Source organism: Narcine bancroftii, chromosome 5, assembly GCF_036971445.1.
Source record: "Narcine bancroftii isolate sNarBan1 chromosome 5, sNarBan1.hap1, whole genome shotgun sequence".
Taxonomy (NCBI): domain Eukaryota; kingdom Metazoa; phylum Chordata; class Chondrichthyes; order Torpediniformes; family Narcinidae; genus Narcine; species Narcine bancroftii.
The window spans coordinates 210,422,772-210,440,510 of NC_091473.1; the positions used below are offsets into that span (position 1 = coordinate 210,422,772).

Here is a 17,739-nt window from a genome sequence, read left to right on the forward strand (position 1 = left end):
GGGGGATTGGGGAGCTGAGGGCTGGAGTTGTCCGACCAGCCAGGGAACAGGTTCAACGCCTCCTCGGCTTAAACTTCAGAAAGAGATAGCGCAGCCTAAAGTGCAGACCCTGATTCCACCCCCCCCCCCCCGCCCCCTCGTGATTGCAGACTTCATTGCGACAATTTTGACGTTAAATATTAACTTCTGTGGTCCCGGTTTCAAATCTGGGCTCTTGGAAAGAGTCGCCTAATTATTCCCCTGCCAGCAATTCTCAGGACCCTGGTTTGATTTCCACCCTCCTCGGCAATGTGGCCAGGCGCTGAGTGATTTCCACTGGCGTGTGAGATTTCAGCTGGTCCAGTTAACCCTTTGCTTCCTGCTAACTCCGGCTCTCCCTTCCCCTGTTCTCTTTCCCACTCCCAGAATCGCATGTCTACCCATAGCCTCGTGTACTGTCCCACCAAGAACTCCCCCCACCCACCCCTCCCCAGAAAATTGGCACTTGATCTTCCCAGCAGGACGGGGCAAGAACTTCGCTTTCCGCTAACCTGTTCCCTTCCCTTCAGCTCTCCACCCCCTTCCCCCCCTCATTTCTACCCAGCCATTCCCGGGTGGCACGGTTGGTGCAGTGCCTTTACGGCGCCAGCGGTCGGGACCGTGGCTTTGAATCCCGGGCTGTCTGTAAGGAATTTGTACGTTCTCCCCTTGTCTGCATTGGACGGGGGGGGGGGGGGGGGGGTGCTCTCGTTTACTCACACTGATCGAAACGTACCGGGGGTGTAGGTTAACGCGCTGTAAATTGGGCGGCACGGACTCGTGGGTCAAAATGGCCTGTTAACATGCTCCATTTCTAAATTAAAAAATAATCCCTCCTCTCCCTGCTGTACCCTGCCTCCCTTCTCCACCTATTACCTCCTGCCTTTGGGACTGTGCTCCTCCCCACACGCACCCTCCCGCCCTTGCTTTTTTGTTCGGACGCCCTGACAACATTTTGTCCGTACCTTAATGAAGGGCTCAAGACCGAAACGTCAGCGATGTATCTTTATCTTTGCTACGTTATGGACGCTGTTTGATCTGCTGAGTTTCTCCAACGTTTGGTTTATGCCAGCATTGTGTTCGTTCTGGTCACCTCATTACAGGAAGGGTGTGGAGGCTGTGGAGAGGGGGCAGAGGAGATTTACCAGGATGTTGCCTGGATTGGAGAACAAGTCCTCGTGAGATAAGGTTAGCAGAGCTGGGACTTTTCTCTTTGGAGGGTAGAAGGATGAGAGGAGATTTAATGGAGGTCCACAAAATTATGAGAGGCATAAACAGTGCCAGTTTCCCAGGGCAGGATGAGCAAACACCGGAGGACATGTGTACAAAGTGAAGGGGGGGGGGGAGATTTAGGGGAGACGTCAGGGGTAAGTATTTTTTAACCCAGAGAATTGTGGGTGCCTTGCCAGGGATGGTAAAAGAAGCTGAAACATTGAGGGGCATTTAAGAGACTCTTAATGACACATGGATGAAAGAAAAATACCGGGTTTCAGGATAGGGATGGTTTAGTATATATATGGGTTGGCACAACATCGAGGGCCGAAAGGCCTGAATGTGCTGTGATGTTCTATGGTCGGTTTTTTCGACATTTTGTCCGTGATGTCGGTGATGCATCTTTATCTTCGCTACATAAAGGACACGGAGTTTCTCCAGTGCTGTGTTTTCACTTGAACCACGGTGCCTGCGGACTTTCCAGTTTCACTTCTTGTTGGAGTTCTGCATCTCACAAGAACAAGCTGTGTAAATACGCTTGCTGTCTGTGTGTCAGTTTATCATCTGGTGGGATTGACCAGCCCACAGGTGCCTGACAGGGCTGCATTCGGCACAAGTGATGAAGAGGATGGTTTGCTTTCAGTGACAGAGTGGACATGTGCCTCGCGAATCTGGATCCACACCGGAATGGGTGCTATTGTTTTCAGGAATCTTTTCAACTGCCCAACAGTCAGCATTTTATATTTAACAGAGGGATCGCATATGATCCTGAACAAAACCCAATGTAAACTAAAAGACTAGGCCTCACCTGAGTTTCATAAAACAAATCATGATATGCAGGTAATTAACCATACCACTAGATTATACATCAGAGAGATTACACAGCATTCTCGGTCCTCGGTGTAAAACACAACCAGATGCAACAGGCAAACAGACAGGGCGGTACGGTTGGCGGCGCGGTGAGCGCAACGCCTTGACAGCACTCGTGAGCGGGACCGGGGTTTGAGTCGCGCTCTGTCTATACGCTCTGTCTGCTTGGGTTTTCTCTGGGGGCTCCGGTTTCCTCCTACCGATCGAAACATATCGCGGGCAGTGACGGATTAACTGCGACACGGGCCCCCAAGCACCCGCCCCCCCCCCCCCCCCCCCGGTGATGCCCTCCCCTCACATATTCTAAATTTATTCGCCAGGTATGTACTCAGGGTGTGCGAGTGCACGCCGTGCTTGGCGCTGGCAGAGTAGAATCGGTGGGCCTGGTGGCAAATAGCCCGGTGGAGAGGGGTGCATGAGGAGGAGCGGGGTTGGGCCGGTGGTGGGTTGCCTTGATTCCAGCAGTTGGCGGGTCCTCATCGCCGGGATCTGACGCAGGGCTGAATTTGGGGAAGTCTGTCCAGTCCCTGCGCAGCAACAATCCCCGCCCCACCAGCTTGTACCAGCCACAGCCCCGCCTTTCAACCATTTACAGTGAGCATTGCAATTTGCAAACTCTGGGTACAATTTCCAGAAACCCTTCTGTCGTTCATAATTGAAATAGCATGAATAATTAAAGTGATCACTCACTCCGCTTCCGTCCAATTGAATCAGTTGTCAACCGACTTTTCCGTGAGCGACGCTGACGCTGCAGGAGAGACCTCGGACTCCAGTGCCCTTTTACAAACGCGAGCATTGATTGACAGGTGGCTTTGGGACTGGCGGAACCCGAATTGATAGATGGGACCGAGACCCCGCTGCTGATGGGGTGACCGCGGTCCTTCCTCGAGGCACGAGACTGGGTGGAGGGATGAGCATGACTACTCTACTGTGTATCTTCTTTTCTTTGGCTTGGCTTCGCGGACGAAGATTTATGGAGGGGGTAAAAAGTCTACGTCAGCTGCAGGCTCGTTTGTGGCTGACAAGTCCGATGCGGGACAGGCAGACACGATTGCAGCGGTTGCAAGGGAAAATTGGTTGGTTGGGGTTGGGTGTTGGGTTTTTCCTCCTTTGCCTTTTGTCAGTGAGGTGGGCTCTGCGGTCTTCTTCAAAGGAGGTTGCTGCCCGCCAAACTGTGAGGCGCCAAGATGCACGGTTTGAGGCGTTATCAGCCCACTGGCGGTGGTCAATGTGGCAGGCACCAAGAGATTTCTTTAGGCAGTCCTTGTACCTTTTCTTTGGTGCACCTCTGTCACGGTGGCCAGTGGAGAGCTCGCCATATAACACGATCTTGGGAAGGCGATGGTCCTCCATTCTGGAGACGTGACCCATCCAGTGCAGCTGGATCTTCAGCAGCGTGGACTCGATGCTGTCGACCTCTGCCATCTCGAGTACTTCGACGTTAGGGGTGTAAGCGCTCCAATGGATGTTGAGGATGGAGCGGAGACAACGCTGGTGGAAGCGTTCTAGGAGCCGTAGGTGGTGCCGGTAGAGGACCCATGATTCGGAGCCGAACAGGAGTGTGGGTATGACAACGGCTCTGTATACGCTTATCTTTGTGAGGTTTTTCAGTTGGTTGTTTTTCCAGACTCTTTTGTGTAGTCTTCCAAAGGCGCTATTTGCCTTGGCGAGTCTGTTGTCTATCTCATTGTCGATCCTTACATCTGATGAAATGGTGCAGCCGAGATAGGTAAACTGGTTGACCGTTTTGAGTTTTGTGTGCCCGATGGAGATGTGGGGGGGCTGGTAGTCATGGTGGGGAGCTGGCTGATGGAGGACCTCAGTTTTCTTCAGGCTGACTTCCAGGCCAAACATTTTGGCAGTTTCCGCAAAGCAGGACGTCAAGCGCTGAAGAGCTGGCTCTGAATGGGCAACTAAAGCGGCATCATCTGCAAAGAGTAGTTCACGGACAAGTTTCTCTTGTGTCTTGGTGTGAGCTTGCAGGCGCCTCAGATTGAAGAGACTGCCATCCGTGCGGTACCGGATGTAAACAGCGTCTTCATTGTTGGGGTCTTTCATGGCTTGGTTCAGCATCATGCTGAAGAAGATTGAAAAGAGGGTTGGTGCGAGAACACAGCCTTGCTTCACGCCATTGTTAATGGAGAAGGGTTCAGAGAGCTCATTGCTGTATCTGACCCGACCTTGTTGGTTTTCGTGCAGTTGGATAATCATGTTGAGGAACTTTGGGGGACATCCGATGCGCTCTAGTATTTGCCAAAGCCCTTTCCTGCTCACGGTGTCGAAGGCTTTGGTGAGGTCAACAAAGGAGCTGCTGGCAAAGAAGCGAGCTGCCCACCAGGCTCACCTTACAAAGCCGTCCTGTCCAGAGAAGAAACAAGCCTTCCGTCGCGCATGCAGCCATCTTCAGCGCAAACTCCGGGAGATCCAAAATGAGTGGTGGACTAGCCTCGCCAAACGAACACAGCTCAGCGCGGACATTGGCGACTTCAGGGGTTTCTACGAGGCTCTAAAGGCTGTGTACGGCCCCTCACCCCAAGTCCAAAGCCCGCTGCGCAGCTCAGACGGCAAAGTCCTCCTCAGCGACAAGATCTCCATCCTCAACCGATGGTCAGAACACTTCCAATCTCTTTTCAGTGCCAACCGCTCAGTCCAAGATTCCGCCCTGCTCCAGCTCCCTCAACAGCCCCTAAGGCTAGAGCTGGATGAGGTTCCACCCTGGATGAGACATATAAGGCAATCGAACAACTGAAAAGTGGCAAAGCAGCAGGTATGGATGGAATCCCCCCAGAAGTCTGGAAGGCTGGCGGCAAAACTCTGCATGCCAAACTGCATGAGTTTTTCAAGCTTTGTTGGGACCAAGGTAAACTGCCTCAGGATCTTCGTGATGCCACCATCATCACCCTGTACAAAAACAAAGGCGAGAAATCAGACTGCTCAAACTACAGGGGAATCACGTTGCTCTCCATTGCAGGCAAAATCTTCGCTAGGATTCTACTAAATAGAATAATACCTAGCGTCGCCGAGAATATTCTCCCAGAATCACAGTGCGGCTTTCGCGCAAACAGAGGAACCACTGACATGGTCTTTGCCCTCAGACAGCTCCAAGAAAAGTGCAGAGAACAAAACAAAGGACTCTACATCTACTGTGTATAATGTTGTGCTAGTCTACATGGATAATAAAATATCACAGGGACAAGTTATAAACAGGCCCTTTGATTCCAGACTCTCATTGTAAATAACTGGTGCCTGCTGGTTAGCAAAGTAGCACCTGTGTGGAGCACGACGGGGGAGGGGGGGAGGTCACAGTTATTTTGTTAGGGATTTATCCATCAAATCAAGCTGCCCCAGATTATTTAATAGATGGTGTTCCCTTTGTCTGGAGAGGGAGTGAGACCCTTCAAACACGGCACAACCAGGTAGCAGCACGAGCACCAAACTACCTATTTGCCCAAGTTGGGGGATAGGTAGTTCGGTGCCTGTTCCTGGCAGTGCCGGGTTGTGTCGTGCTCATCATGTGGGCTCCTAAATTCTCCCTTCTTGGAGATTACGGGCAGGGTTTGACCCCCTCCTCCGCCCAGTCCTCCAACTTCTCACCATATTATTATATATTTAACAACCGAATTGGACATTAAAATTCTAATAATTTGGTGCTGGGAAGGTGGAAGAGTGGGGAGTGGGGTTTGAATTAAGGCAGCTCACACAGAGCGTCCAGAGGCAGTTAGTGGCACCCTGGTCAGGTTGGTGGGCACCCCTGGGTAATTGACTGAGAGGATCATAAGAGTGGCAGAGAGGATCACTGGAATCCCCTCCCCCTCATCAATGTGATCAACCAGGATCGTTGTCTGAAGAGGGTGCACAAAATCATTGAGGATCCCCTTCCACCCTGCACATGGCATCTTTCAGCTGCTCCCATCGGTGAAGAGATGCAGGAGGATCAGAGCCAGCATTGCCAGGCTGAGGAACAGCTTCTTCCCATGGGGAATGAGAATGGTGAATGGTCAAAGGAACTGATCTAACCATCCGAGGCTCTCATTTGTACAAAACAATATTTACTGTATTTGTATTGATAAAATATTTGTTCTATGTCTATCTTCTTTGTGTTATATCTGGTTGTGTGTCTGCATTTTTTGCACTGAGGACAGTAGAACGTTTTTTCATTAAGTTGTACTTTTACAATAAGATGAAAATAAGCATGACTTGAATTTGATTGAGGTGGACGGGGTCATCTTGGGTTCAGGCTTTGCCCATTAGCGGAATTTGGCAAGCAAGTTTTGTGTGTGTGTTTGTGTGTACCTTGTCTGTACTTGTGTGTACCATCTCTGAGTGTGTCTGTTTGTGTGTGTTTGTGCATATCTTGTGTGTGTGTGTGTTTGTCCATGCCTTGTCTGAGTGTGTGTGCGTATCTTGTCTGTGTGTGTGTGTGTGTGTGTGTGTGTGTGTATAAAACGTGGAAGTCCGATTTAACGCGAATTTGGATAGAACATAATGAGTCATTGGACCCCTTTAATGTCCATGTTCCGTTCCTTGAGGTCGGACGTTAAGTAAGCCCATTTTAAACGATGCAGCACCAGAGAATGACACGCTGTGGCAGAGCAAATGTTCAGAAATTGTGCATCTAAATGATTAAATTCAGTACAGTAATGTTTATGTTGGTGGGGAATTCATCGCATGGATGGATGGGGGGGGTGGTGAGTGCTGCTGTGAACAGCGGAGGGAGGGCTGGGTTGCTGTCGCGATGGATGTGTGTGTATAGCTTGACCCCGCTTTTATTGCAATGTGATTTTTTTTGGGAACCTAACTATGGCATTAAAATAAGGTTCCACTGTGTATATATACACGCATCATGGCCCGGAGAAACGCTGCTTTGTCAGGTTGTATCTGAAGGTCATACACTTAAAGTTGAAAAGGCAATTGAACACATTGAGGGAAAGTAATTTGCAGGGCTGTGGGGTAAAATCAGTGGGATTGGTCTGAGGGCATTGCCCTGAGAATCCGTATGGGCCAAATGTTGATGCTGTAGCAAGTTCACGAATCCCTGCTTCTCCTGGGAACCCATTAGAGCACTAAATCTGATCAGGGAGTGGACTGTTTGTTGATGGTTTCCTTCTTTACAGGGTTATTCACAGGAGAAGGTTGTTAAATCTCACCAGTGACCTATTTTGAGTGTGCTCACAACAGTTCAATCAAATCAAGTTGCATTTGCTGGAATCTGAAACAAAAACAGAATCAGAATTTATTATCATGAAAAGTCACAAGACTCATTGTTTCATGGCTGCGTCACAGGGCAAACGGCCTTACAAAATATAAATAAAGCTAGTGCTTGAAAAGTCAAAGTGAGGCAGTGTCTTTGGTTCATTGATTGGTCAGGAATCTGATGGCAGCTGGAAAGAAGCCAGATCAAAATGGTGGCTCACCTGTGCCAGGCTTTTTATTGGCCACGTGGAGTATCCCTGCTGCATTCCCACATGGGTAAGGCTCTTCAACTCTTCCTCCACTACATCGATGACTACTTTGGTGCTGCCACATGTACCCGTGATGAGCTCGTTGGCTTCATTCGCTTTGCTGCCAACTTCCACCCCAACCTCAAATTTACTTGGCCCATCCCTTTCCTTGATCCCTCTGTCTCCATCTCAGGAGACAAATTGTCGATGAACATTCTCTACAAACCCACCCACAGGTACCTCAACTACTCCTTCCCACCCGGATTCCATTCCATTCTCTCAATCCCTCTACAGTTCGAAGCTCCATTCTCCAGGTGTAATTCATGCTGTTGCCTCCTCCCTATCAGCTCAAACCCTCCTCTCTCGCATGCTTTCTCTGGATGTTCTTCCAAGCCTATCCTTCACCCATTACTGAACCCCATATTCTGAACGTGCAGTGGAAGCTGCTTGAGCCTTTGACTGAAGCGTCAGTCCTGCCCTTCGCATTTGCCTGCAAGTTCAATGGGAATTTTCATTTTCAAAACTCCCATCATGGGATCTGGCTGAGGGTCTGGGGGAAGAGAAGAGGTTAAAAGTCTCAGGAAATGGTGCGAGAGTAACAACGTGAGTCTCAATGTGCACAAGATGAAAGAGATGATTATGGAGGACCAGGAGTGACCACCCTCCACTATGCATCAACAACTCTGTCATGGAGAGAGTAAAGAGCATCAGGTTCCTTGGAGTTCACTGAACTAGTGACCTATCGTGGACACTCAACATCTCCTCGCTTGTCAGGAAGGTGCAACAGCAACTGCACTTACTGAGAAGACTGAATCGGGCAAGGCTTCTGGACACCATTATGTCAGCCTTCTATAGGAGCTCTATCGAGAGTGTTCTGGTCAGCTGCATCACAGTGCTGCAGGGAAATGGATTGGAGGTCAATCCACAGGACCATGAAAGTGACAGGCAGAATCACTGGAATCCCCTCCCCCTCATCAATGTGATCAATCAGGATCATTGTCTGAAGAGGGTGCGCAAGATCATTGAGGACCCCTTCCACCCTGCACACGGCATCTTTCAGCTGCTCCCGTCGGGGAAGAGATACGGGAGGATCAGAGCCAGCACTGCCAAGCTGAGAAACAGCTTCTTCCCACGGGCAGGGAGAACGCTGAATGATCAAAGGAACTGCTCGCACTAACCATCCGAGACTCTCACTTACACAAAACAAAATCTATTTATTTATTTATTTATTTGTATATGTGAAGACTTTTCCTGCATATGTATTGTTTGCCTGTATCTGTGTTATGTCTGGTTGTGTGTCTGTACGTTTTGCACCGAGGACCGGAGAACATTATTTCATCGGGTTGTACTTGAACAATCAGATAACAATAAACTGTACTCGACTTGACTTGACCGACTTTCAGAACAGGCAGCAAAAATGTTACCATTCCAAAATCTGAGTGAGATGTGTGTCTGCAAGAGAAGATTGAATGCTCCTTGTTGAGCACAGGGGTGTCTGTCGCACAATGGTTTGAGGTGCCCCAAGTGCGACAGGGGGTTAACTGTCACTCAGTGAAACACTGCCTTCGGACTGCCCGAAATCTGTTGGTCTTGAAGCACGCAGATTTGTCGGTGGGGGGAATACTACCAACTGGCACATTCCAGGCTGCAGGGGGACGTGCTGAGGCTGGGCCCAGCCCATGCAAGGGCGCTGTGGGCAAGGACCACAGTCGGGAGTCTTTGGCCATCCAGGCACTCAGTCTCTCCCACCTCCTTCATAATTACCTCTGGGCAACAGTTTAAAAGTCTGCGGTTCAACACAGAATTTGTAAGACTGAACGTTGGAATGACTTTCCAGAATTGTGCCTAAGCTGTAACGGTTTGGGTATCTCTCTCATACATGCGCACACATGCACACCTATATTCGTGCATAGTTGGGGTAAATTTAAGTAAGATGTTTTATTATTAGTAATTATCGATAAAGTTATTGTTTTAAAAGAAAAACATTAACTCTCTCTTGGTGGATTTCCATTGCTGCTGGTCTGTGACGTAACGGCCCCTTTTTATGCAACCCACTACAGTGAATTTGTAGATGGTTATTGTAATATGGAGCCACATGGACATAGTTTTAAAGAAGGGCAGGGGGCTAAGAACCCAGCCCTGTGGTGCTCCACTACTGATAGAAATTATGGAGATGTTCTTCCCAATCCTCGCTGATTATGGCCTGGAGATGAGGAATTCTGTAGGCTAGGCTCTGGGACCCAATCCACAGACCAGTCCTCAGGCTTCTGTGGCCCAAACCATAGACCAGGCCTCAGGCTTCTGTGGCCCAGAGCACAGACCAGGCCTCAGGCTTCTGGGCCCAAAACGCAGACCAGGCCACAGGCTTCTGGGCCAAATTTGAAAATACCGAGATGCAAAGGGGCCTGTGAGACCTCGTGCAGCATAGCCTGATGGTAAACTTGCATGTTTAGATGGCGATGAGGAAGGCCAATGCAATACTGGCATTCATTTCAAGAAGACTAGAATATAAAAGCAGAGGTGTGATGCTCAGCTTTATAAGGCATTGATCAGACCTCACATGGAGTATTATGTGCAGTTTTGGGCTCCTCGTTTAAGAAAGGCTGTGCTGACGTTGGAGATGTAGAAAGGTTGTTTCCCAAGGTGGAAGAGTCCAGGACAAGAGGGCACAACTTCAGGACTGAAGGACATCCACTTGGAATAGAGATGAGGAAGGATTCCTTCAGTGAAAGGGCGGTAACATTTATGGCCACAGGCGGTTGTGGAGACCAGGTCACTGGGTCTATTTCAGGCAGAGATTGATTAGCCGGGGTATCAAAGGTTATGGGGAGAAGACCAGGGAGCGGGGCTGAGCGGGGAAATGGATCAGCTCGTGATTAAGTGACGGGGCAGACTCAATGGGCTGCATGGCCTATTTTTGCTCTTATGTCTTCTGGACATACATGGAGCTTTCCTCTTTTCGACTCTCGGGAAGCAAGACTGTGAAAATCCTGGCCGCAAAATCTTCCTGGCAGATGTACCAAAAGTGGAAAGGGAGGTGAGTCAACTCCTGCCAGCTGGATGAGCACTTCCTAATGGTGGAGGATACACGGAGTCAGAGTGCAATGTGTTTCTTGGGGATCTGCCACCGTAGTAGAGGTCACTGGACTATAGGACTTGAGGAGGGAGGCTGCGGAGAGAGAGAGAGAGGCCCTGCTGTGCTGGAGCAGGAACGAGGGGGGGGGGTGGGGGGCACGTGGACCCTGTTACACTGTTGTTTCCTGTCATTCTCTTCCACTGATGATTGTGTGCGGAGATTTAGAATTATGTGCACATCAGAGAGAAATCCACAGTACAGACATTCACAGTCTGCGTTCCTACTTCAGAGTTTCCCATATAACATTTCCCGGCATTTGAGAAACGATTGTCAGCTCTTGGACTGTACACATTGAAGTGCAGAAGGGTTGGTGGGGGGGTGGGGGGATCTCATAGAGGCATTTTCAATGCTGAAAGGTTTGGACAGAGTAGATGTGGCCAGGTTATTTATCATGGTAGGGAAGAAGCTGCAGCTTCATGATAAAAGGGCGTCAATTTAAAACAGAGCCCGAGGGTCATGAGTCTGCGGAACCTCTTGCCACAGGTGGCTGCAGAAGCGAGGTCGCTGGGTGTATTTGAGGCAGAGATTGACGGGTATTTGATTAGTGAGGGCATCTCAGGTTACGGCGAACGGGGCCAAGTGATAAGGATCACCTCATGACTGAATGGCAGAGCAGGCCCAATGGGCCAATCGGCCTACTTCTGCTCTTGTATCTTGTGATCACTCAGAAGCACATACACCATCTTCTCTTTGTGCCCGTCACTCAGCATAACAATTCAAAGTTGTGCTTAGAGCTTGTATGTCTGAACTTAAATGAGCTGGTATTTACACTAATATTAGTTCTTTCTGTGACAGATGTAAGAATGAGGACAGATCATTAATTCATACGTTTTGGTCTTGTTCGACCCTTGCCAAGTATTGGGAAGAGAATTTTTGTACTCTATCAATAATTATTAATGTTAACCTAGCCCCAGACCCGTTGGTGGCCTTGTTTGGGATGGTTGAACAGAGGGAAGTGAAATTGTCTTCATTTCAATGCCATGTGTTAGCCTTGGGCTCTCTTATTGCGAGACGAGCTATTTTGATCAGATGGAAAGATGCTGACCCACCCACTCATAATGAATGATTATATAAGAGCATCAGAAATAGGAGCAGGAGTCGCCCGTCGAGCCTGTCCTGCCATTCACTGAGATCACAGCTGCTCTGATGATAGGCTCATCTCCACCTACCTGCCTTTTCCCCACATCCCTTCATTCCCCAACTATGTAGAAATCTATCCAACCTTGTCTTAAATATATTTGCCTCCACTGCTTCAATGGGCAATGAATTCCACATATTTTCACCACCCTCTGGGCACAGCATTCCTCCTCATCTCCGCCCTAAATCTACTACCCTGAATCTTGAGGCCATGTCCCCTAGTTCTGGTCTCCCCTACCAATGGAAACAACCTACCTACTTCTATCTTATCTCTGCCTTTCATAATTTTATAGGTCTCCTTAAGACCCGCTCTTCCAAATTCCAGTGAGTACTTGTCCCAGACAACTCAACCTCTCCTATTGGGCCATCCCCCTCATCTCCGGAATCAACTTGGTGGACCTCCTCTGTACTGCCTCCAAAGCCAGCACATCCTTCCTCGAGGAAGGAGACCAGAACTGCATGCAGTGCTCCAGATGTGGCCTCACCAGTACCTTGTTGCAGCATAACCTTCCTGCTCCTCACTTCAATCCCTCCAGCAATGAAGAACAGGATTCCATTTGCCTGCTGCACCTGCAAACCAGCCTTTTTGCGATTCATGCCCAAGCTCTCCCAGGTTCTTCTGCATGGCAGGATGCTGCAATCGCTTGCCATTTAAATAATAGACAGATCTTCCATTCTTCCTTCCAAAATGGACAACTTTACATTTACCAACACTGTACTCCATCCGCCAGACCCTTGACCATTCACTAAACTTATCCATATCGGAACTTGTATTTAACCTGGGAGAAAAGGAGATGTTCCATAAGTAGCTTGAATTTAAACTTTCCCACTCTTTGGGGTTCTTTTCTGAATTATTTTCACTGCCTTCAATAGGAATCTTAATCAGGTTGTGATTATTGACTTCAGGAAAGGGAAACCAGATTTGTATGATCCAGTGACCAGTGGGGAATCAGAAGTGGAGAGCGGGAGGAAATTTAAGTTCTTGGGAGTCTTTATCTCGGAGGATCTATCCTGGACCCAACACACTGATGGCATCGTGAAGAAAGTACGTCAGCACCTCTACTTCCTCAGGGTTGCAGAGGCTTGGTACGACACCAGAAACCCTGGCAAATTTCTTCAGAAGTGTGACAAGCTGCATCACGGTCTGCTATGGGGACACCAATACCCCTGTGCATAGTCCAGGACATCACAGGTAAACCCCTCCCCACTGTACGGGGAATGCTGCCGTTGGAGAGCAGCAGCAATCATCAAGGATCCACACCACCTAGCACCCTTTCTGCTCTCACATCTGCCATCAGGAAAGAGGTACAATTGCCACAAGGCTCTCACCACCAGGTTCAGGAAGAGCTGCTACCCCTCTACCATCATACTCCTCAACGACAAACCCAATCAGGGACTCATTTAAGGGCCCTGTATTTACATTTCCTGTATTGGTTTACTTTGTGTGATGTGTATAGTTTTTTTGAAACTGCCAATAAGTGGTGATTCTTTCTGGCCCGCAGGAAAAAGAATCTCAGGGTTGTATGTGATGTCACATCTGTACTCTGACAATAAATTTGAAATCTGAGATGTTAGGAGTCAGTCTAATTATGGAAAGTTGCTTCTTAAAAAAGAAACAGGGCCAACGTGGGAGGAAAACTCCCCTCGTCTGTACTTTCATGTCTTGTGTGCCCTTTGATGTGGGATTTTGGATGGGGATGTTTGGAGTCTCACCATCTGGGCAGCATTTCCAGGAAATATTTTGTTATTTTAAGTTTAAATTACTCACTTTGCCCTGATTTTAAAGAGGAGCGTATTTCTGTTCTGTAATTTTCATCTCTCTGCGGCTGCCTGACTGGGTTACACTTCCCAAGTCAAGTCAAGTTTATTGTCATCTGATTGTATAAGTACAACCCAACAAAACAGCGTTTTCCGGTCCTTGGGGCAAAACATGCAGACACGCAACCACACATAAAACCGATACAGACAAGCAATACAGCACAGAAAACAAGCTATTCGGCTCTTCTAGTCTGTGCCGAACAATCATTCCACTGGTCCCACTGACCTGCTCCCATTCTATAACCCTCCAGCCCTCTCCCATCCATGTATCTATCCAATTTATTCTTAAAATTTTGGAGTGAGCCTGCATTTACCACGTCAGATGGCAGCTTGTTCCACACTCCCACCACTGTCTGAGTGAAGAGGTTCCCCCTAAACCTTTCCCCTTTTACCATAAACCAGTGGTTCTCAACTTTTTTCTTTCCACTCACATTCCACTTTAAGTAATCCTTATGCCATTGGTGCTCTGTGATTAGTAAGGGATTGCTTAAGGTGGTATGTGAGAGGGAAGGGAAGGTTGAGAATCACTGCTCTAGACTCAATTGTTACTGAAATATTTTGCTGAAGAAAAATGTTCATTGGCCCATTTCCTTTGGAATTGTGAAACCGCGGACATAACGAGTCAATTAGGTATGATTAAAACAGTGGTTTTCAGACTTTTTCTTTCTACCCACATCCCACCTTAAGCAATCCCTCACTAATCACAGAGCACTTATGGCATAGGGAATACTTAAAGTGGGATGTGAGTGGAAAGAAAAAGTTTGAGAACCACTGCCATAAAACCATGTCCTCTTGATTTTACCTCTCCTAATCTAAGTGGGAAGAGGCTTCTCGCATTTACTCCATCTAAACCCCTCATAATTTTGTAAACCTCAATCAAATCTCCCCTCATTTTTCTACAGTCCAAAGAATAAAGTCTTAACCTGTTTAACCTTTCCCTGTAACTCAATTCCTGAAGACCCAGCAACATCCTAGTAAATCTTCTCTGCTCTCTTTCAATCTTACTGTTATCTTTACTGTAATTTGGTACCAAACTTCCACACAATCCCAGTGACCTAACTGCAGCTCTTTGTTCACCTGAATCTGGTCTATCCACCTTCACCTTTTTGTTCACCTGAGTCCGGGGTAACCCTCTGCATCTCTTTGTTCACTGAGACCAGTGTGTCCAACTTCAGCTCTTTGTTAATTCGAGTCCGGGGTATGCACCTGCAACATTTTGTTCACCCGAGACCGGGTTATCCAACTGCAACTCTTTGTTAACCCGAGTCCTGTGTATCCACCACAACCCTGTCTACCTGTGTCTCCACTTTCAGGGAATTATGCATCTGTCTTCCCAAATCCCTTTGTTCCTCCACACTCCTCTGTGCTCTACCGTTTACTGTGTATGTCTCACCTTGGTTTGTCCTTCCAAAATGCAACACCTCACACTTGTCTGCATGAAATTCCATCTGTCGTATTCTGGCCTATTTTTCCAGTTGGTCCAGATCCCTCTTCAAGCTTTGAAAACCTTCCTCACTGTCCCCAACACCTCCAATCTTAGTGTCATCTGCAAACTTGCTGATCCAATTTACCAAATTGTCATCCAGATCATTGATAGAGACAACAAGCAACAATGGTCCCCACATCGATCCCTGAGGCACAGCCCTAATCAGAGGTCTCCTGTCTGAGAAGCAATCATCCACTACCATTCTCTGGCTTCCCCCATTCAACCAATTTTGAATCCAGTTTACAATCTCTCCATGGATACCTGGTGTCTGAACCTTCTGAATTAATCTCGCACGTGTGACCTTGTCAAAGACTTTACTAAAGTCTGTGTAGACAACATCCACAGCCTTCCCTTCATCTATTTTCTTGGTAACCTCCTCAAAAACTCTATAAGATTTGTTAAACTTGACCTACCATGCACAAATCCACACTGACTAATCTTAATCAGCCCTTGGCTTTCCAAATACGTGTATATCCAATCTCTCAGAACACCCTCCAATAATTTACCCCCTACTGATGTTAGGCTTACCAGCCTGTAATTTCCTGGTTTAACTTTGGACCCGTTTTTAAACAACGGAACAACATGAGCTACCGTCCAGTCCTCCAGCACCTCACTGTGGGTAAGGACATTTTAAATATTTCTGCCAGGGTCCCTGCAATTTCTACACTCCTCTCCCTCAAGGTCCAAGGGAATATCATGTCAGGCCCGTGGGATTTATCTCCCTTTATTCGCTGTATGGCAGCAAGTACCTTCTCCTCTTTAATCTCTACATGTTCCATGCCACTACTGCTTGTTTCCCTTCCTTCCTTATACACGATGCCAGTTTCCTGTGTAAATACTGATACAAATAACTGTTTAAGATTTCTCCCATATCATGAGGCTCTACACATGGATGACCACTCTGATCTTCTAGAGGATCAATTTTTCCCTTATTATCCTTTTACTCTTAACATACTTGGAGAAACCCTTCGGATTTACCTTCACATTATCTGCCAAAGCAACCTCATGTCTTCTTTTTGCCTTCCTGATGCTCTTCTTAAATATTTTCTTACATTTTCTATATTCTTCCAGAACTTTATTTTCTCCTTGTTGCCTATACCTGCTTTATACTTCTCTCTTCTGAACCAGATCGCCAACACCCCTTGAAATCCAGGGTTCCCTCTGCTTGTTAACTTTTCCTTTAATCCTGACAGGAACTTGCAAACTCTGCACTCTCAAAATTTTGCCTTTGAGGGCCATTCACTGACTGAACACATCCTTGCTGGAAAACAACTTATCCCCATCCTAGATCCTTTCTCATTTTCACAAAATTGGCCTTTCTCCAATTTAGAATCTCAACTTGAGGATCAGACTTATCCTTATCCATAATTAACTTGAAACTAATGACAATATTCCGCTCCACCTACTTCTGTCACCTGAATAGGAGACCAATAGGAGACCAAATATTGCATCCTCTCTGGTTGGTACCTCTATTTAATGATTGAGAAAACTTTCCTGAACAGATTTGACAAACTCCAAGCCATCCAGCCCTTTTACAGTATGGGAGTCCCAGTCAATATGCGGAAAGTTAAAATCTCCAACTATCAGGACTTTCTGTTTCTTACATTGGGCTGCTGTCTCTCGATAGATTTGTTCCTCCAATTCTCTCTGACTGTTGGGTGGTCTATAATACAGCCCTATCAGTGTGTTCAATTAACCCCCTGCTACACTTAGGTCACCTCAAACCATTGTGCAACAGACCCCCCCCCCCTGTGCTCAACAAGGAGCATTCAATCTCTCTCTTGTAGTTACACATCTCACTCAGATTTTGGAATGGTAACATTTTTGCTTCCTGTTCTGAAAGTCGGTCAAATCAAGTCGAGTCTAGTTTATTGTCATCTGATTGTTCAAGTACAACCCAACGAAATAATGTTCTCTGGTCCTTGGTGCAAAACATACAGACACACAACCCTACATAATACAGATACAGACAAACAATACACATGCAGGACAAGTATTTTGTCGTTGCAGCTCCCCAAGTTTCTTGGAAATGTGCCATGATTTATTGTGATTGGCCTACTGTGCAGGTGTGGAGCAAGACCCAGACGATCAGCACTCGAGGTAAGTTTGTCAGTGTGGGCTATCAGGCAGCAAGGGAGAGAGCTACTCTCTGCCCACAGCCCTGTCACTTTGCAGGAGCCAGCCAGTTTTCTTTTCCAAAAATATTCTTTATTCACAATCAATTATTCAAGATTCAATATTAATTTCACTCATATAATAAAAACAGTGTCCTATTACAAGAAATTTCCTTCTGCCTGCTGTTCGGCAGACAGTTTTGCTAGCGGCAGAAATTGCCTGAAGCGCCTCTTACAGTCAGAGAAAGAGAAACAAAAGCGAGTTCAATCTGGTCACCGAGTGTCCGTGGATTTTCCCCCTGAGCTCTCGGTCCAAAACAATAGCAAACTGAGCTCCTGATCTGAACTTCCAACACAATCAGGAACCTTTTGACACCCTCTCACCTCCCAGTTCCAATACCCCTTCAGTCAGCTTCAAGCCAGTCTCCAGCACTTACAAGACAAGAAAACCATTCCAGACTTTTTATATTACTAGTGTCAATCAGATCGATACATTGTACATTGTAC

General features: G+C 47.4%; 1 protein-coding gene across 7 annotated transcripts in view; it reads left to right on the top strand.

Moving 5' to 3' along the window:
- LOC138764694 (diacylglycerol kinase beta-like) overlaps positions 1-17,739 on the top strand; it is a 137,305-nt gene that overhangs the window by 10,160 nt on the left and 109,406 nt on the right. For 2 of the 7 annotated variants that reach the window (XM_069940925.1, XM_069940926.1), the window contains exon 1: positions 17,145-17,218. The exons of 2 other annotated variants lie outside the window; for them this stretch is intronic. In XM_069940925.1, coding sequence (XP_069797026.1) covers positions 17,155-17,218 — 64 coding nt within the window. In that variant the 5' untranslated portion in view covers positions 17,145-17,154. Of the gene's footprint in view, positions 1-17,143; positions 17,219-17,739 lie in introns of those variants that run through there. 3 more of the 7 variants (XM_069940924.1, XM_069940921.1, XM_069940920.1) reach the window with 3 other exon arrangements.